Consider the following 20329-nt stretch of genomic DNA (forward strand, 5'->3'; position numbering starts at 1 on the left):
CGGGCACACGAATCTTGAAAGAAGACGTGCGCCGTGTATAATTATATTTAAATTTAGTTATGTCCTCCACCTTTATATCGGCTTTTGTTTTGGCTTTGATATAAGCCGAGATATCAAACTCTGAAGTATCAGGGGCAAGCCGAGAAACAAATATATGTTTCGATGGAGGAATCACCCGTAAGGGTTTTGGTGTCGCAGGTACGAGAACTGCAGCATCAGTCGGTGCCAGTGGTCCGGACTGTGGAATACCCTTTTGGGTGACTCTAATGGAGTTTCGTTCCCTAGGACTTGTGGCATCACTTGAAGGGATGCCATGGCGGACATATCAGACAATTGCTCATTATCCCTGAGAAATTCTGACGAATTTTTCTCAGCTGAAGGCCACTAAATTGAGTGTCAAGCGCACAGAGCTGATCATTGATTTTACGAAACCAATGATAAGCTCTTTAAATACATTTTTGGTCTGTCACATGAACGACCTCATTTCGCCTTGCACAGCACGACAATTTTCACAACAATAATGTATCCCAGACCTACGGGAAATGGCATCCGAAACTGATGCAGTGAAACCGGCACAGACATGTTTAAATTCCATTTAATTCTATCTTCAAAAACACGAAAGTTAGGTCAATTTCGATCATTCAGTTTTATGGCAGCTATAAGATATAGTCGGCCGATCCTTATGAAATTTGGCATGTCGTATTATTTTGCCAAAAGTAGCACTTCTGTAACTTGAACTCTCTTACTCTAAAAACACCAAAGTTATACCATTTCCGATCAATCAGTTATATTGGAGCTATAGGATATAATCGGCCGATCCGAGCTGACTTATATACTGCGTGAAAAGGAAAGAAGGGTGTGTGCAAAGTTTCAAGACGATAGCTTTAAAACTGAGAGACTAGTTCGCGTAGAAACGAACAGACAGATAGACGGACAGACGGACGGACAGACGAACATGCTCATATCAACTCAGGAGGTGATCCTGATCAAGAATATATATACTTTATAGATGTCGGATATGTCTCCTTCACTGCGTTGCACACCTTTGGACAAAATTATAATACCCTCTGCAAGGGTATAATAAGTATGTATATTCATTTGTATGTTTTTCAAATTAAAGGAAAATAAAACAATAACATAACATTATTATAAAAAAAAATTAAGCAATTAAGCAGAATCATTAAATTTTAAAAGACAAAAATTCAAGCTTTAAAATAACACAGCCACACAAAAAAAAAAAAAAGTGTCCGGGTTGGGAGATCAGAGTACCCTATCCCCATGTATTTTGGACCTCTGAACACGAATCTGAAGTCCGTTTTGGTCCTGCACGTGTACGTTTGTTCCTAACCTCAAAAAAAGTTTTACATTTTTGGAGGTATGCGACTTTTTTTTTAATTTATTGGATTTTCATGAAACTGGGTACCCAGGGGTGTTTGGGGTCGCTGATTACGAATTTCAAGTCAGATTTTCAAAATTCAATATGGCGGATCCAAAATGGCGGACGAATTTTTGAAAAATTTTTGGATTTTCATGAATCTGGGTACTTAGGGGTTTTTGGGGTCGCTGATTACGAATCTAAAGTAAGATTTTCCAAATTCAATATGGCGGATTCAATATGGCGGACGAATTTTCAAAAAATTGTTGGATTTTTATGAAAAATGAAATAAACTCAACCTGGACCGTCGGCATTAGCATTACCCGATGTACACCACGAGGAGGTTGCATGAATTCGTAATCAGCGACCCCAAAAACCCCTGGGTACCCAGTTTCATGAAAATCCAATAAATTAAAAAAAAAGTCGCATACCTCCAAAAATGTAAAACTTTTTTTGAGGTTAGGAAGAAACGTACACGTGCAGGACCAAAACGGACTTCAGATTCGTGTTCAGCGGTCCAAAATACATGGGGGTAGGGTACTCTGATCTCCCAACCCGGACACTTTTTTTTTTTTGTGTGGCTGTGTAATTGGTCATTTTTGGTAACAATAATTGGTAACAGCAAACTTAACGAAAACATTAAGAGAAACACAAAATTCCTAATGCACAGCGATTTATAAGAGGTTATGAAATAAAATTACGATTTATAAGTGGTTCAATATTTTTTGCGTTGCGCCAAATACTACGAATGTAGTACGACCAAAATGTATGGAATTTTTTCGAATTAACGAAATTTTTTCAAAACCTTAAAATGTTTATGGTGTGATTCCGTATGTCTAATTTATAAAAGTTTTTTGACAACATATATTCAGATGACAAGAAGAACAGTACCTTTTGATAGTTCCCATAGTTCTTTTGACGAAAACACTCCAGTTGCTAAAATAATATCGTTACACATTACTCCATTATAAGGGTTGTGCTTAATTTTCTCATTTTTCATATCTTCACCATCATCCTTTTTATTCGATAAATCACTACGATTATATAATGTCAACAGAGGTGATCGTGATATTGAACGTACTATGGTGGAACAGTTCGAGCTTGTGTGTGGAACTGAATTATGGGTGTTTATAAAGTTAGCCAAATATAAGTCAAGCTCTCTGACAGACACATTTATATGATATGGATTAACACACAAGCCTGGGTGTAGGCAGTCCGGATTTTTTTCCAAGCGCTCGCCGTCTGTGCTTTCTAATGGAATTGCTTTAAAAAGGATGACCATAACCAAATCAAGTCTCCACACTTTGTCAGCTTGTCGCAAACAGTCAATGCGACGCATTTTTCCTTTTTGGTCAGGATTTGAAAGCACACAAATAGATTGGCGCTTGCCGATTATTGATTGTACAAAATCCTCCCGACTTTCTTGAGTAATATCTTTTCGGAGTTTTCCAAGTAATCGTGAGGCCCACTTTTGTTTTACTTCACTCTTTTCATTCTATAATAAGTATATTTATAAAATGACACTCACTTCATTATTAGTAGAAATATATTTATCCTTACCTGCAGTTCATCCTTGCAGTGTCTTTCCTCTTCCAATGACATTCTTTTTTCATGTTTCTTATAATATTTTCGTTTTGCGGCTTGCAAATTAAACCATGAGTAGGAAAATGACTTTACGTATGGTAAAAGAGCCTCAATAAAGGGGTGAAATTCATCCTGTTTTCATAAAATTATTTCATATAAATATTACTATATACATATTAAATTTTTTATTAAAGACGATCTTAAAATTAATTAAAACTTAGAGACAAGTAAAAATTTAATTATTTCAAACGTAGACAAAGAAACAAAATACAGATTTAAAAATGTGAAGAGGATTTTATAAAAATCATAATCATATCATCATATCTAACGATCGGTAACGGTAAGATACAGTAAAATATAGCAGTTCCAGATGTTATTTTGAGTCCCACAGATCAGGAATTAGAATATGAAGAAGTATGACCCCAAGACAAGTTCCACACGCCCCGGAAGGAGTTTAACCCCAAGACAAGTTTTTTTCAATGATTCAATTTAAATTTACAATCAGTATCAATATCAGTATTACAGAAAGATAGAGATATGTATCTTATTTCTTATATAGTATGATTGTAAAACTTTTTGGACCCATGTTAAATTTCTGAAATTTGTTTTCCTCGTTTTATTAATGTTTACAGAAATAATATTTTTAACCGATATCCTATGGTTAAATTGACCCAGGTAACGCCTTAGCAACTAACATTTTGAAGATCAGAGTCAAAAAGAAAACAACAAAGGAGGACTCCTGAGAGACACTAGATGCCATCTACATAATTTTTTAACTTCTATTTTTATACCCTTGCAGAGGGTATTATAATTTTGTCCAAAAGTGTGCAACGCAGTGAAGGAGACATCTCCGACCCTATAAAGTATATATATTCTTGATCAGGATCACCTTCTGAGTTGATATGAGCATGTCCGTCTGTCCGTCTGTCTGTCTGTCTGTTTCTACGCGAACTAGTCTCTCAGTTTTAAAGCTATCGTCTTGAAACTTTGCACACACTCTTCTTTCCTTTGCACGCAGTATATAAGTCGGAACGGCCGGGATCGGCCAACTATATCCTATAGCTGCCATATAACTGATTGATCGGAGATGGTATAACTTCGGTATTTTTTGAGTAAGAGAGTTCAAACTTTACTTGAGCGCTATTTTTGTCAAAATACGACATGCCAAATTTCGTAAGGATCGGCCTACTATATTCTATAGCTGCCATATGGTTAATGAACGATCGGAAATAGTATTTGGTAGAAATATCAACTTTCGCATATTTGAAGATAGAAGCTTGGGACTTTTTGTTAGATTTTTTATTTTAGTTAATTGGTTTTATTATGATATTCTCATAAGGATCGGCAAACTGTATCCGATGTTTGCGATATATATCCGGTTTTAACTGCAATCAACTTCAACCGGGTATATCAACTTCGGCTCCGCCCAAAGTTAGCTTTCCTTTCTTGTTAGACATATTTTTAACATTCGAGATTTTCGAAAGAAAGCCGAGAACAGAACGTTTTCATAATATAAGATTATAATTTCTGATGTCTCTGATGATTAATGAATCAAATGACTTACTTAAGACCTACTTAGTTATTTATATAAATGCACACATGTGTGTTGGCCAACATGCACACATTTTAACATTTGATTGTGTGCGTAAGCAGCAAAAAACAATAAGAAAGAGCATTCTCTAAGACAAAAATAAACTTTTTTTGTTTGGTTTGAATGGGCACTTAAGTGCCTTTTTTATTAAGAAAGCTAGCATATTTTCTTGCGAAAAATGAAAAACTACTTTCTCAATGAAAACCTTTTTTTTTAAGCTTGAGCTATCAAGTAAGACAAATAGGAGAGCTCAAAATCGGAAAATCGCAGAGATAGATCCGAGTTTGAAAAAAACTGTAGGAGATTACCGGGAAGATTGTTGCTCAGATAAAGAATTAAGAATAGAAGATGTAAAATAGTAATCATGTTGGGCGTTTGTTGGACTACAATGGCTAAGGAGGAAAATTGTTTGTAGTCCATATTTTAGTATAATAAAAGCGTTGTGTAAGAAACAGACTTTCAGTATCGTTCTACGTTTTTTTAGTGAAGGCAAGTTAATTAATTCCTGTCTACTATGGTAGGAAAGTAAGTGAAGATTAAGAAAGCAAGTGACATTTGATTTATTATTTTTTTTTTTCCAGCGTACCGACCTGAATTTCTCGGCGCAGTTCTTTAGTTCCCAATGTTCGCTGCTTGGATATTATAAGTGTAAAGCTGAACCGAAATGGTTGACGGTGAATACTTCGTGTGAAAAAATTGTTTCAAAAGATTGGTATTGGTTCCAGTAAAGTTTTAGTAATGTTGAACATTTTAAATTTATATTAAATTTGAATTTTCGAAAAAGTGATTTTTATACTTTCTGGTTCAATTCGGCAATGGCCTGATTATAAACTAATTAATTGGCTAATTATAAAATAATTCTATTATTCGGTAATTCATCATGTGACTAATTTATTTTCTGAAAGAAGGAAGGATCAAGTAAAGAGGACCTGAAGAAATAATTCCCTACCACTTCATTTTCATTAACATCATCATCATTAATCTTTCCCTCAGGTGCAATAACAAAATAGTGTCGAAAATTAAAACTATCGGAAGACAAAGACAACTATTGGAGGAAATCTTCAGGAAAAGATGGACAGTATCATATGCTACAAATGTCAAGGTTATGGACTATTAAAACTACTGCCGGCAAAGTATACTGTACGTTACATGAGGCGAGAGTGCTTAGAAATATCTTACAGCACTATGCAACATATCAGAGGACGATCATCTCACTTGCATTAATTGTGGTCAAGTAAGCGCCTAGTTTTTTTTTTTGTTGTTTTTTTTATATAACAGGGGTACTCCTTATTTAAAACTGTTCTTACTGGACATTTATTTCACAGTGAACTTGGCTTATAGTTAAATTATTGTAATATAATATAATTTAATGAAATGTTTGGAGATTAATCCAGATAAAACCATTAGAGTTTCAGATCGTGAGGGAAAAATAGGTTAAAAAAGGGACTTTAATAAGAATTAAATGGAAATTAAAGTTACCATTCCCCTAACAGCCCCCATTCAGTCGGCAAAAACACTTCAAATATTAGCACAAACTACATAAAATAGTCAGGTTTGGGTTTCGCACCACTTTAACGTTCATTATAAGATACAAGATATTGTATTTTTTTGTTTTGGTGAAAGGCAGAGTGTAAGAGGCAGCTCCAATCTTTATTCGCTTGCTTGGAGTTGGAAGTCCAAGCGCACATACGCAGCATAGACAGACTTAATCAATTTAAAGAATCACATCTGCAGCACCTGATACACTGTACACTTAGAGACCACGGGCCGAAGAACAGTGGGGTAAAACCAACCATAAACACTGCTCAAGCGGAACGGCAAGGACACGCTTTGGACCCAACGACTACACAGATTGCGACACTCATAAAAAACATTGCGATTCCGGAGAAGGAGCTCTTACATGCAGAGGAAAATATAGAACGGGAATCCTGATAGGGTGCCAGATATCCAATAAGTAGGAAAGGTGCTATGCTTGACAGCAACGGGGAAACAACTCTTGAGTGAAAATTTTTGTTCGGGGCCACTAAGTCAGTGACTCCATGTTATGATGAACCTTGGCCTGCAAATCACCACAATTGAACGGAAGCTTGTCGCCATATTTAAGTCCACGCTTTACAACCATTAGCTTCTTGCCGCCATGTTATGTCGCAGCCAAGGTGCAGTCAGAACGTTCACGCATTACGGGAGCCACAGCACAACCATGCGATATCATGCCCTCACCCGAATTCAATGCAGCAGCGAGCTTGTCAAATAGATGGGCCCCACGTAGATTGCCTGATCTTCAAAAGTTTGAGGATCAGCCATAGTACTGGTCAATATTCTATGTAGTAAGCCGTATTAGAGACGGCGGCAGCCTATAATTGTTATAAATATTTAAATGCAGAGCTTACGTCAGGAAAATGTGAAGGCGACAAATGCATGCGCACGCCTACCAGTGACGCCATAAAGCAACGCAGAGGTAACAATCCTTACTCGATTGGATCATGCGCTATTAACCCTCTAGTGCCCAAGACCGCCTCTAGACGGGTAATGTTAAAAATACCGTTATTTTATTAGTTTCATTCGTTTTGATTCTTTTTTGAATTTTTTCTAATTCGGGGAAGTCCAAAAAATATGTGTGTTGCGTTTGGAATACATACTAGAGCTTGCGCAAGTTGCTGTATTCATTTAAAGCAGCAAATTTGTGCAACTCGGACGAAGTAATTATTTTGTAAAAAGTGAAAAACGTAAACATTTTTTAAAAATATTATTAATAGTTTGCTGCTGGGACAAAAATTATACCGTGTTGCTGATATACTCAAGGACGCAAAATACGAAACCCACACTAAAAATACGTTTTCGTTAGCTTTTTATTGCTTTTATAAAGTATCCCGTCTAGAGGCGGTCTTGGGACAATGCGCGAATAAAAATGTATAAGGTAAGTTTAAAAGGGAAACAACTTATGACTTTTTGAAGTACAAATAATTGCTTCAGTAGACATGAAACGACGATAAGTAAATAAGCTATCCGCTCTTTTCGACGTGGAGATTGAAAAATTATTAAATTCTGTTGATTTTGACATTGATAAGGAAAAAGAAGAAGAATTGGAGGATGATTTGACTAATGGTGTTTTTGAGGCAGCACTTCCTGTCAATGAGGAAGATGAAGAAGCGATTGAAAAAGTGCTACATATGTCAGATTCTATGTGGCTAGAGAGGTTTGTGTAACTTCAAGGGAAAGTTCTACTGCTTTTACAAAATTGTTTTCATCCTCAAGTTCGATTGCGTCCAATTCACCTCAAGCACAGAAACGCAAACGTAAAGCGCCGGCTGAGCATAAAACTGCTTATGTTAAGGAAAGCACAATAGCTGAATTTGGATCTGTTTGGAGTATCGACACAAAAGCACCGCTTATCAAAAAGATTTTGTGGCACCAAACGAACCTTGTCATGTATAAATCAGCAATATCCTTTAATGAGCCTGACCTCGCAGAACTTAAAAATCTGGATACACCATTGAAGTGTTTTCAATTTTTTTTGAATGATACTATTATTAAACATATCACCCAGAAAACCAATTTGTATGCTGCCAAAAAGAATGCCAATACTTCGTTTTCCACAACAAATTTAGAAATTCGAAAATTTATTGGCATTCTATTTTTGATGTCAGTTTTTCGCAACCCAAATGTTCGTTCATATTGGGGGGAGTACGCATTTACAACAAAATGAAACACAATGTCAACAAATCAATTTGAAAAATACGAGAACATTTTCATATTTTGCAGATTTTTATAAAAAAACCAAAAACTAAAACCATAAAAAACCATCATTTACAATAAAACATGTAAAAAAATTCTAGGCGGTCCAAGGGTATAGTCATAAAAAACTCGATCCGAGCAAAAATAAAAATTTTTCTAAAACAAACATTCACTTTTGATACATAGTAAATCCACAAATAATTTTTTTCTAGGAAAAGAAAATTTGGGCAGTAGAGGGTTAAGAATACCCCTGGCATGGCATTATATGGCATGGTCAACATCAAAAGGAAGATAGAGCGCAGCACAAATTTCACACAGGCCTCAAAATGGAACTATATATGAATACGTCAAGAAAGGATTCTCACGACGTCTACGACGTAGACCGACGGTGGGAGGTCATCTATAGCAACAGTGACAAGTTGTGGTACCTGCCGCAGGTTAAGAGCGCAAGGGGTTCGGGGTTGAGAGGCCAAACAATCTAAACTTCGCCGCAGCAGCCATTCTGAACGTCGTATAACTCCTAGCAGTCCTATCCTAGCCTAGCCATCCTATCCAACATACCAAGGCACCAACAAAAACGTTGAATAGAGCGAGTTTTAGTTGAAGGTATTGGCCATGTGCTAGCATCCAGCTACAGATGATTCCAGGCTATTAAATACTATCTGCTGCAGCAAGATGACCGGGGAACGCGTCCCTACGCGTTTGATCCTATTGGGCTTTTGACTAGCTACATAGTGCCCACTAAGTTACTGACGCAAAAGGTTTGGTGGAGAGAAGTAACTAGGAACCAGGCGAGCTAGCCGCAACCTTCGAGAGCTGGTGGCAAGAAATAAGTCATGTGAAAGAGTTCCGGTGTTTATGCTACTACTTTGTTGCTGGACGAGTACAAGCACTACAGCACTTCGTCTTCGTGACTCTAGCGTTGATGATGATTAGTCGAAGAGTTTCTCGAGAAGCATTTGCCGCTCGTGAGCTTGCTTTTTCATATCTTTTCAGAAGTTCTCGAACACCACAACCGGCTTTTAAGGAACACGGATTGGGTCATGTTAACATGTCGCAATGTTTTGCCAAAAATAGCTCTCATGTCAAATTTGAACTCTCTTACTCCTAAAACACCAAAGTTATACCATTTCCGATCAATCAGTTATATGGCAGCTATAGGATATAGTCGGCCGATCCGGGCCGTTCCGACTTATATACTGCGTGCAAAGGAAAGAAGGGTGTGTGCAAAGTTTCAAGACGATAGCTTCAAAACTGAGAGACTAGTTCGCGTAGAAACAGACAGACGGACAGACAGACAGACGGACAGACGGACAGACGGACATGCTTATATCAACTCAGGAGGTGATCCTGATCAAGAATATATATACTTTATAGGGTCGGAGATGTCTCCTTCACTGCGTTGCACACTTTTGGACAAAATTATAATACCCTCTGCAAGGGTATAAAAAGAGATTTAAACTAAGTCCGGCCGAGTCCGTCAATGAAACTTATTCTATTTATTCTAAAGGAGTGAAATAAGAAAGTGCACTTTTATGCACTTTTAATGATATTCATATTATTCATATAGATATTCATATAAAAGAAGACTATGGTTTTATAAAACACTATAAAAAAATCAAATTGAAATATCTCGCTTAGTTTTCGAGTTGCCATGTGATAATTAGGATGATCGAATTTTTTTCTTTAATAGTGGGCAGTGCCTATCCTGGTTCGTTCAGGAGATATTAATTTGGGCCAGGAAAAGTGATCAAACTCGGTTGTATTACCGATTCAGTAGGGAAGCAGACTAAAAAGTCTATAACTCAAAAATTTATCCGATTGGGTTGCTTTTTGATTAATATATGTGAATTAGTCATTCCACAGTTTTGCATCAAAACATTTTCAACAAGAAAGGAAAGCTAGCTTCGGGCGGAGCCGAAGTTGATATACCCTTGCAGTTAAAACCGGATATATATCGCATACATCGGATATAGTTGGCCGATCCTTATGAAATTTGGTAGGTTAGATGAACTGACCAAACCAAAACTAGAATCTGTACCAAGTTCCAGCTTTCTATCTTCAAAAACAAAAGTTGGGTCAATTCCGATCCTTCAGTTATATGGCAGCTATAGGATATAGTCGGCCGATCCTTATGAAATTTGGTAGGTTGGATCAACTGACCAAAAATGGAATCTGTATTAAATTCCAGCTTTCTATTTTTAAAAACACGAAAGTTGGGTCATTTCCGATCATTCAGTTATATGGCAGCTATAGGATATAGTCGGCCGATCCTTATGAGAATATGATAATATAACCCAATTTATTATAATATAAAATCTAAAAAAAAGTCCCAAACTTCTATCTTCAAAAATAGCAAAGTCGGTATTTCTACCAAAAACCATTTCCGATCGTTCAGTTATATGCCAGCTATAAAATATAGTCAGCCGATGGTTATACAATTTGGTAGGACGGATTAACTGACCAAAAATATAATCTGTACCAAGTTTCAGCTTTCTATCTTCAAAAACACGAAAGTAAGGTCATTTCCGATAGTTCAGTTATGTGGCAGCTATAGGATTTAGTCGGCAGATCCGTATGAAATTGGCATGTCGTAATGTTTTGCCAAAAATAGCTCTCATGTCAAATTTGAACTCTCTTACTCTAAAAGCACCAAAGTTATACCATTTCCGATCAATCAGTTATATGGCAGCTATAGGATATAGTCGGCCGATCCCGGTCGTTCCGACTTATATGCTGCGTGCAAAGCAAAGAAGGGTGTGTGCAAAGTCGATAGCTTTAAAACTGAGAGACTAGTTCGCGTAGAAACAGACAGACAGGCGGACATGCTCATATCAACTCAGGAGGTGATCCTGATCACGAATATGTATATTTTATAAGGTCAGAGATGTCTCCAACACTGCGTTGCACACTTTTGGACAAGATTATAATAACCTCTGCAAGGGTAAAAAACATTAACGAACTGTCGCTAACACCAGATTTCTGTTTTGGGTCCGGGAGTGGGCCTAGCAAAATTTTGACACAAACTTAATCTGTGCGGATACCATACGACCCATGTAAATATAAAAGAAAAATTTAAAAGTACATTATTTGGAAAAGTGAAGCTTGTTAGAACTAAACTAAGAAGAAACCATAATTCAACTAGCAACCAGTTTAAAAAAAAGTAAACTAGCACCCCGGCAGTAGGAAGTTTGCGCTATATGCACCCCGAACACGCAGTCATTGTTTATTTCGACACAAACAGCTTGGACCACTCAAAGACCGAAAGCACCGTCATCAATATTTCTGAAAAATATGAATCATGTAGTACAGGGCACTCAAACATCAAAAGCGCCTTAAACAGCACTAAATTTTGGAGACTTAATCTTAAAGAAATATGGAGAAAACACTTTGTCTCATCTTAGCAAGTCGAATTTTTTTTAGGAAATTAAGAACTTTTGCCCATCTATTACCAGTGAAGTTAGGGCACCTGTTAGCAGCTGCACATGCTTAGTGACCACATCAATTGACATGTGTAGTTATGTAATTATGCACTCTCTAATAATAAGCCAATTATTAGAAACCTTACCAGTGCATCAGAAAATGCATGAAAAAGCGTACAGGAACAAACTACTCAATTAGAATTATTCAAACCAAAATCTTACGCATGATCTCCGAAGCTCTATGGTAATAAATCCAAAGAAAACTTTTAAAACCACTCAAATGTACCACTCAGCTCAACATTCAACATAAATAAATCAATAAGCATAAATATAAATATCCCATTAACTTAATTTACTTATAATTGATATAATAATATTAATAATTATAACATAATTGATAATAAATAATTGACATAAATAATATAACATAATTGATAATAGTACTAAGAGAATAACAAACAAAAACAAGAAAAACCGGATATATATCGCAAAAATCGGATAGAGTTGGCCAATCATTATGACCAACCAATTTATTAAAATAAAAAAAAAAAATCCCAAGCTCCTAGCTTCTTCACCATTTTCGATATTTCAGATATATGACAACTATAAGGTATAGCCTATATATATATACGATATAAGTCGGCCAAGGATTTGTGGAAGGAGTTGCTGTGGAGTTGTTCAAACGCGTCCTTTGCCGCTGCTGTGCTGAAGAATTTTGTTTCTGCTCCAAGTTTCTGTTCCAAACTGATCGAAATAATGGTTGGCTTGTTGGCCCAGTACTTCCTAGGACCAAAGAACAAAAATTTTGTTATGCGTTGATGACGGATGTCTTTCTAGACTAGTGAAGGGGAAAACGCACTTATGTTTAAAATTTGAGTTTGATTTTTAGTAGCAAAAACAATGAGTACAAAGTATTTACTGAAAAAAACACGTAGTTTTTTATTTCATTTCATCCCAATTTCTAAGAAAATTTTTCTGAGTGGAAACATTTTTTTTAAGTTTGGGCTGTCAAATGACTTTAAATGGGAGCAAATGAGAGAGCTTCTATGCACATGTGCTATGGGAACTGTGAGCTTGCCCTCTACTGCTTTAGACGATACATCATTGCATTATTAGCGGATGATACGTGTCGCCATTGAGACTGTTTCCTTGAATCTTGGCTATCCGATTTGTCCGAAACGTGTGGTATATTTGAGCTGCTGCACTTATCCAACCCAAAACAATAAGTCTATCCAAAAGAAACCAACTTTGTCTAAAGACAAGCGTAAATCTTGTCTGACCCTATGCGTAGGCTCTGCCTTTAGAACTGGTGACCGAGGTTTTTTTGTTTTTGTACTTTATGCAGGGTTTGCATTTACTACTCCGTAGCAGCGAGATGAATAGAAATATTGCTCTGCTATTGCCACGCTGTCACTTTTTCCGAGAGTGGGAGCGGAGCCGTAGCAGAAAAAAGAAAAGTGTCTGCTCTGCTCTGCTCCGAGCTACGAAAAGTTCAAAGCTATAGCTTTGAACAATAGCAGAAAAAAATATTCTGTGCTCCTCGTAGCCGTAGCCAAAAATCAAGATCGAGAGGAGAGCAGAGCCAAAAATATTTTTTCATGTGCTACTGCTCTTAGCTTAGTTTTGTTTTTGTTTTTTTCTCCCCTGATTTTTATGCACCGTCACTGTGTGACCACTTTCTTTACCTCTATAAAGACTTTATGCTTTGCATATGCATATGCCCTATATCTACTGTGAAGTTCTTGTGTGACTGGAACCTTTCCATCAAATATGTGTCTTGGGATGTGACATTTGTTTAATGGCAGAGGGTCAGAGCTACAGTTTTCCATTCTGACTAGAGATCCAACGGGAGGTGGGGACGATCCCATCAATTGGGACGATGAAAACATTTTGAATTCGCACACAGGTTTTTTTTTGCGGTCTTTTAGAAAGCTTAGAGGCCCAGATAACCGAGGGGCGCTTGAGAAACGATTAACTAGTATTTATTAAGCTATTTGTTATTTATTAAGCTAAAAAGAGTTAGTAATACTTGATTTTAAATTTGGAAGAAAGTGAAGGCCATTGTACCCTAAGAGACCATAAGTACCCTAAGAGACCAACATAAGGGACCAACAAAGAGGGTCATGCTGTGCATATGTCGAACTATTTTATTAGTATAGACTAGAATTTTATTAGGATTATTAGAAATTTAAGCGTGTTAGTATATGCTGGATTTCTACATCCCCATTGAAGAGGTTATGTAGAAAATAAGTAAAAGTAAGTTATTAGCAAGCGTCTGCTACTGTATAATGGAAGACCTCTAAGGGAAAATGTTAAGAAATTCTTTTTTACGGATTCTAAGCGGTCATGATGTACTCCATATTGGGGAGTCCAGACACAATTCTTTTGACTTCCTTTTAATAAAAACAAGGACCCTTTGGCCGCATTAACCATTATCGAAATATGGTCGGCGAATTTAAGTTTTGAGTCTAACAGGACACCAAGATCATTAACCTGGGTAATTTTGCTAAGGCAATCCCATAAAGAAAATACGTAGCCTGGAGAGAGCAAGAACGATAAAAAAAATTTGAATTTCAATGCATTGATGCATTAAGTCATTCGCTAAACATCACTTTTGAAAACTTTTGAAATCGGACTGAAGTTTGCATTGGGCAGAAGCGGATTTGTATTGAATACAAAGCTGAACATAGTGTTCGTCAAAACAGTGGGGAAAGTCTTTCATAAAAAGAGTAAACAGTAACAGGCCAAGATGACTTTTCTTGAATGTACATTTTTAAATAAGACTCTTTCAGTTCGTCCATCTAAGTAGCTGGAGACGAGTCATAGATTGAATCAAATGCTTTACTGAAGTCTATGTAAATAACATCAGTTTGAAATCCTTTTCAAAAGCCATCAAAAAAAATCGATGTTTCCAAAGATAAGTTGAAAAGTTTAGATAGTGGTTTGCACAGAGGCCTGACACAGTATTTTAGCACAAAGCCTGATACTCCATCGGTGCCTGGCGAATAAACGGGTTTGACCCTTAAAATATCTGATAGCTATTCTCGGAGAATTTTGTAAGCGTAAGCTGAGGATGAAAAGATACATGTTGGCGCTTGGTGTTTACAATAAAACTGCTTCGAAGCCTAAACAAATTGAATCCGGCAGCGGCGATTATAATTCCTGTAACCGTGCAGCGTTATGTACGGTAAAATTTGACCGAGCTAGTAGATATCATGAAAAATCTATAGTACTGCAGGTTTTTTTTATATTTTAGTAAGATCCAATTTTTAGTATTTTTAAGGTTAGTGAGGCACCTTGTAAACTAAGGAGGATTTGTTGATGCGGACGGATATTTCCTTATCATACAGGAGTCAAAAAATGTACTTAAAGTAAAGTTAAATTTTTCTAAGGTGACATTAAGATCGGGGCATGGCCGAATATCGGACCAATGGTGAAAATAATTTATTTAAATGGTTTGATTGAAACCTCAAGCGTGGGGTGATTTGGCTTCTATGGGGTTAAAAGGGCGTTAGCTCTGGAAAGAGTGGTACCAAATGGATCAGATAAAAAGGATAAGTCTAATAGCCGACCTAGCGAATTTCAAGCATGGTTATTTTGGCCAAGGGACTTAACAAACATGCCTGCGCTGAAGTCATGCTGCTTGATTAGTGATAAAGATGGTGAGTTATTGACATTAGAACACCTTATTTCTGAGATATTTAAGTCACCTAGAGCTACAAGCTGGTCACAATCGGACATAAGATTAAAAACAGATTGAACAGGGGACAAATGATGCCAGTATGTATGTGGTTCAGACGAAGGAGGTATATATGAATAGGGTTGTTGTAAATAATATAATGATTTACCGAAATAATGATTTTAGAATCGAAATCACCAAACTTTTGTTGTTTAACCTCTTTAGAAGTGAAATGGGTGTCTACTGAAATGAAGACTCCTCCCCCTTTTCGCAGAGGTCAATCACGTCTAAGAGTGGTGGTACTTACTTGGAAAAACTTCCGAGCTTAAGATCTTCGGATTTATGTAAAGTCTATAATATGGGATGTAAAAAGAGAACTTTCAGAATATAGGTTAGAGAGTTTGCTACGTTGCCCCCTTGTATTCTGATAGCTAAGGGTTAGTGATGAGATTAGTTTTTTTTTTAATTTATGGACGAAGAGGGGAAAGGTAGGTCAGTGGTTCTAACATGTGGTCGGTTACGGTACTAGGTTAATGTTCCTTGACAAAAATGTTTTCTGGCTTAAAGCTGGGCAAAAAAATAGTCCTCAACTTCATCGCGGACCCACGAATATTTATAGTTTAATAACTATATAAGTAATTACATAAGTAATTATGTCCTTCAACTTTTTATTTGGCTTTGATGTCAATCTCTGTAGTATCAAGGGCCCTTACAACTGTAGGGGTTTTGGTGTAGCAGGTACAACGGTGGCTAACCCTGAAATGACCCGAACTTGAAATGATCCCGCGAAGGGCATATAGGAAAATTGCTCATTTTTGCTGAGAAATTCGGATGGAATATTATTCTCAGTTGCAGCCCTTTGGGTAGGCTGAATCGGATCACTAACAGTGGAATTCTTACGCTTGGAGACTCTTTTTGCAGCTGAAGGCTAAAGACTAAGAGACTGAAGATTTAAGCGCACAGAGTTGCTCATTGATTTTGCGAAAACCAGTGATTAAATTCTTTAATCCGCTCTTATTCTGTCTCATGAAAAATCGAATTTTGATTTGGACAGCACGACAATTATCGCAATAATAATCGCAAAACCACTTTTATATAAAAGTATATAAGGTTTCAAAAACAATGTGCCTTGAATCACTGTACCAAACAGACACAAAGTGGGAGCTTTGAAGAGAGCGATTGGAGTATGCAAAAGAAAGTGCAGAAATAGAAATAGGAACCTCTATTGCACAAGAAAAAAAAGGAGAAAAGAAAAAAAGGAGGAAGTGCAGAGCCGAGCTATGCTTGGATCAAATTTGAACAATTTATTAATTCACCTCCAAATATATCACAGATACTGATTTTTTTTTATTGAGTGAATTTTTTTTATTTTGTTTCTTTAAATGGAAATCTAAACAAGACCGTTCGATAAGAAGAAGCAAGGAAGTTATTTAGCTCTGATGAAGTAGCCGATGGATGACTGCATTCGAAATAAGCCGAGGATTTTCATATGATTCCATTATTATGCGCCAAGCATTTAAATAGTTTGCCCTTGATTAGCTGAATGTGGTGTATCAACCTCTCCGCATTGCCCCAGACTTTACCATTTTCACTTTTGACATGTAAACTTTATGGATCATGGAGAAAAAAAAAACGTGGAATTGTTTTCAATTCATCATGTCCCAATCGAATTTTGGAATGTTTATCCGGGGTATTTGAACATCAATTTGGCGTTGGGCTAACCTTGGCCATAGAGGCGTAACGTATGCGTGCTTGTTGTATCGACTGTCCATTGCAATTGCATAGTCCTCATAGATGGTCAGGTGGATTTCCTAGACTTCACTCTATAATGATTATAGAAAATCGGTGCCAAGCTTCTTCAAAGACTGATAGCTTTTTTGAAAGTATGCCGGTTTTTGTTTTCAGGTCAGTCTTCCTTTTTTATAATTCCGAATGGACCTAATGGTCTTGCCTGATTTCTTACTTGTCTTGCATCTAAGAGGTCTTGAATGTTAGCCTCCTCAAGGGCTGGTTCTATCATTATCCTTGGATTAATGTTTTCCCTTTCAATGTTTCCGTTCTTCGTTTCTGACTGTTGGGAGTGTTTTATTTTCTGCTAGCGTACTAGAAGCTGGATGCGCAACTATTGACTTTTGGTCATTTTTGTCCGTAACCGATTCTGTCAGAAACCAAGATTTAAAGGACAACGTCACATTGATATGAAAATACCGGAACACTCACTTTGTTTTGTCGTTTGGTACTTATGTGTTTGGTGGGTTGAATCACGGTTATCTTTGAGACTTCATTGATTTCTGTGACATAGGCGAAGAATTTAAAATGTCGAGACTGAACCCCACAAACAGAATTTTCGTCCGGACAAAACGAAAGCTGACTGGATAGTTGGGTCGTAGTCAAATGCATCTGAACACCAGAACCTAACAGAGCCCGGGAAGGGAGAATAGCACCAGAACGGCTTTGCAGTAGAATGCTGGCAGTCGAATGACAATTCTGAACCAAAAATGCATTGGCATGTTAGGCTGTATCAGCATCTCCACCTTTAGGTGAGTAGAACAATTCAGGAACTAAGGACAACGATGCCACGTTGCACTTAGCCACTCAGAGAGAATTTGGTGCCCGCGACCGAACTCAGAGAGATGTGGTGTCCGCGACGACAAATTCGGCCGTAGGTCAAGGCTGCTCTAGCTGGCCATAGATTCCCACTTCGGAATTGTGTGGTTTGTTTGGGAACTATCGCTTAGTAATTAAATCTTAGCTCATATTGCCAACTTTTATTTTAGACCTAAGATCCAAACAATGTATCGACACTAGAAATAAGCAGCACCTATGGCAACATTGCCAATTTTCTTTAGTACCAATTAGACAGTGAAACAATCACGAACAATAAAATATACAGTCCACTGCAAAAAGGTCCTTCGCGCCGAATCTTTTTGTTGTTTTCTGTGCATTGGTTCTCACGGTAATTGTTCTTCAATGTAGCTATTAAAAGCATTGGTGAAGGGATGCGCCAGACTCAAGGCCAATATCACACGCAGCTTGACTTGGGCTGAGGACGCGCACCAATCAGACGCCACATCGGCGATTCTGTCTTCGCGGCTGGAGTATCTCAACACAACATGGAAGGAATTCATATGATTTGGTAATGAAATAGCTTGTCTACACGAAGTATATGGCTATGTGGATCCGGAGCCTGACAACGCTTTCTACGAGGGAAAGTATATACGGGCGCATTCATTACTTTCGGCGATGAGAGGTACACGACCTAGCCCATCCACTGTGAACAGCGAAAACGGCAGCACGGCACTGCAAATCAACAACGACGCAATAATCAGTTTGCTACAACAACAACTATTGTTCGAGCAGTTTGCGGCAGATCGATCCACTGCAAACTTTCCAAGACCTACAAGATGTGGCGTCAGTGCGGTGAATTCAGGTACCGCACCAATGAAAGAGGCATCAGCTCAAAGCGAATTGCCTAAAATTCAAATCAAACGGTTTGCTGGAAACGGTGTGGCCAGCTTTCAAAGACATTTACAAGAGCAAAATTCACAACAAGGCGAATTTGACATATACGCACAAATTTCATCATCTGAAATCTCTTCTAATCGACGAAGTTGCAAATTTAGTGCGATATCTAACTCTTACGGATGCAGCTTACAACACAGCGTGGGAACGACTTAATGAAAGATATAATCGTCCACGGCACATCGTGAATTAAATTATGGAGCAGTTTATGAAGCTGCCAACAACAATAAGGTCTGATGCAGCCACCTTGCGGAAGGTGTCAGACAGCGTAAGCGAAATCGTGCGTGGTCTGGATGCCATTGTGGAAACAGGACGAGACTGTTGGATCATCTACCTGGCATTGGAAAAACTGGACACAGATACTCGAACGCAGTGTGGAGTCAGTGTGGAAATTTTTGGATCCGCGTTGCGAGGAGCTGGAGCTAAGCTAACGCGAAACAACTGGAGGTAAAACGTCAACCTCTATTGGTGACAAAACAAAGAATGTCACACATTCGTTGGTTGCGCTTGATGGAAACAAGTGCAGCAAATGCCATTCTACAGAACATCTCTATGCTACAATTGTCTGAAACCTGGGCATGAGGTCAGATCGTCGTTCAACTGCAATTGGCAATTGGTACAATCGCTCAAACTAGTGAGGATCTAACCGGTGACTATTAGTCACATAGCACACAGCAAGCAGCAAGTGTATGTGCACAAGGCACTGCAAGTTCAACACAATCACTTGAATGAAACAGAAGCACCCTGCCCATGTCTATGGTCAACGTTCAAAACGCTAACAGGGACTTGGTAGCATGTCGACTCCTTTTGGACACAGGCTCAGAACTGGCTCGTAGAACTGGCTTTGGCTCATACGCCATCCCGCATATTTGTCACGGGAATTTCATCAATTAAAGCAGACACAGCAAGGGGATGCAGCACCCTTCGCAACCAATCCCGAATTTCAGAGGATCAACTGGTAGTCTAGGCTCACGTGCTTAGAAAAATAACTTCATCATTGAAAAGGCAGGCCGTCCACGCGTCTGCACTAAAAGTCTTCAACGATCTACAACTAGCAGATTCACAATTCAGCACAAGTGGCCCAATCAAAATTCTTTGGGGCAGCGAGCATGTTTGGTGCTAGTGCTGGGAAAAAGAATACATCGAGGAGAATACATCGTGGAGCTTCCTTATACAGCCTCAGATCCTGAATTCGCAGACACCCTTTAAGAAGCTTTCCAGCGGTTGAAATCGGTTGAACTCCATTTAGCACAAAATCAACAGCTACGTAACAATTAAGTGAACTTCATGAGAGAATATAAAAATCTAGGACACATGCGAGAAATTTCACCTAGCAAAATTCCCAACGGAAGGAATTTCCAAACGACAAACGGAATTTCCTGTTTGCTGTGTGCCTTCGGTTCAGTATACGTATTTTCAGC

The 20329-nt window shown here is 37.9% G+C and overlaps 1 protein-coding gene across 3 annotated transcripts in view; it reads right to left on the minus strand.

The window, feature by feature from the left end:
• The window catches only part of NfI (Nuclear factor I), a 262100-nt gene that overhangs the window by 133029 nt on the left and 108742 nt on the right, over nucleotides 1-20329 (minus strand). For all 3 annotated transcript variants that reach the window (XM_043213373.2, XM_043213372.2, XM_043213374.2), the window contains 2 exons: nucleotides 2936-3091; nucleotides 2267-2870 (listed from right to left, as the gene is read on the minus strand). In XM_043213373.2, the coding sequence (XP_043069308.1) occupies nucleotides 2267-2870; nucleotides 2936-3091 (760 nt within the window). The remainder of the gene's footprint in view (nucleotides 1-2266; nucleotides 2871-2935; nucleotides 3092-20329) is intronic.

This window comes from Drosophila bipectinata, chromosome 4, assembly GCF_030179905.1.
Source record: "Drosophila bipectinata strain 14024-0381.07 chromosome 4, DbipHiC1v2, whole genome shotgun sequence".
Lineage (NCBI taxonomy): Eukaryota > Metazoa > Arthropoda > Insecta > Diptera > Drosophilidae > Drosophila > Drosophila bipectinata.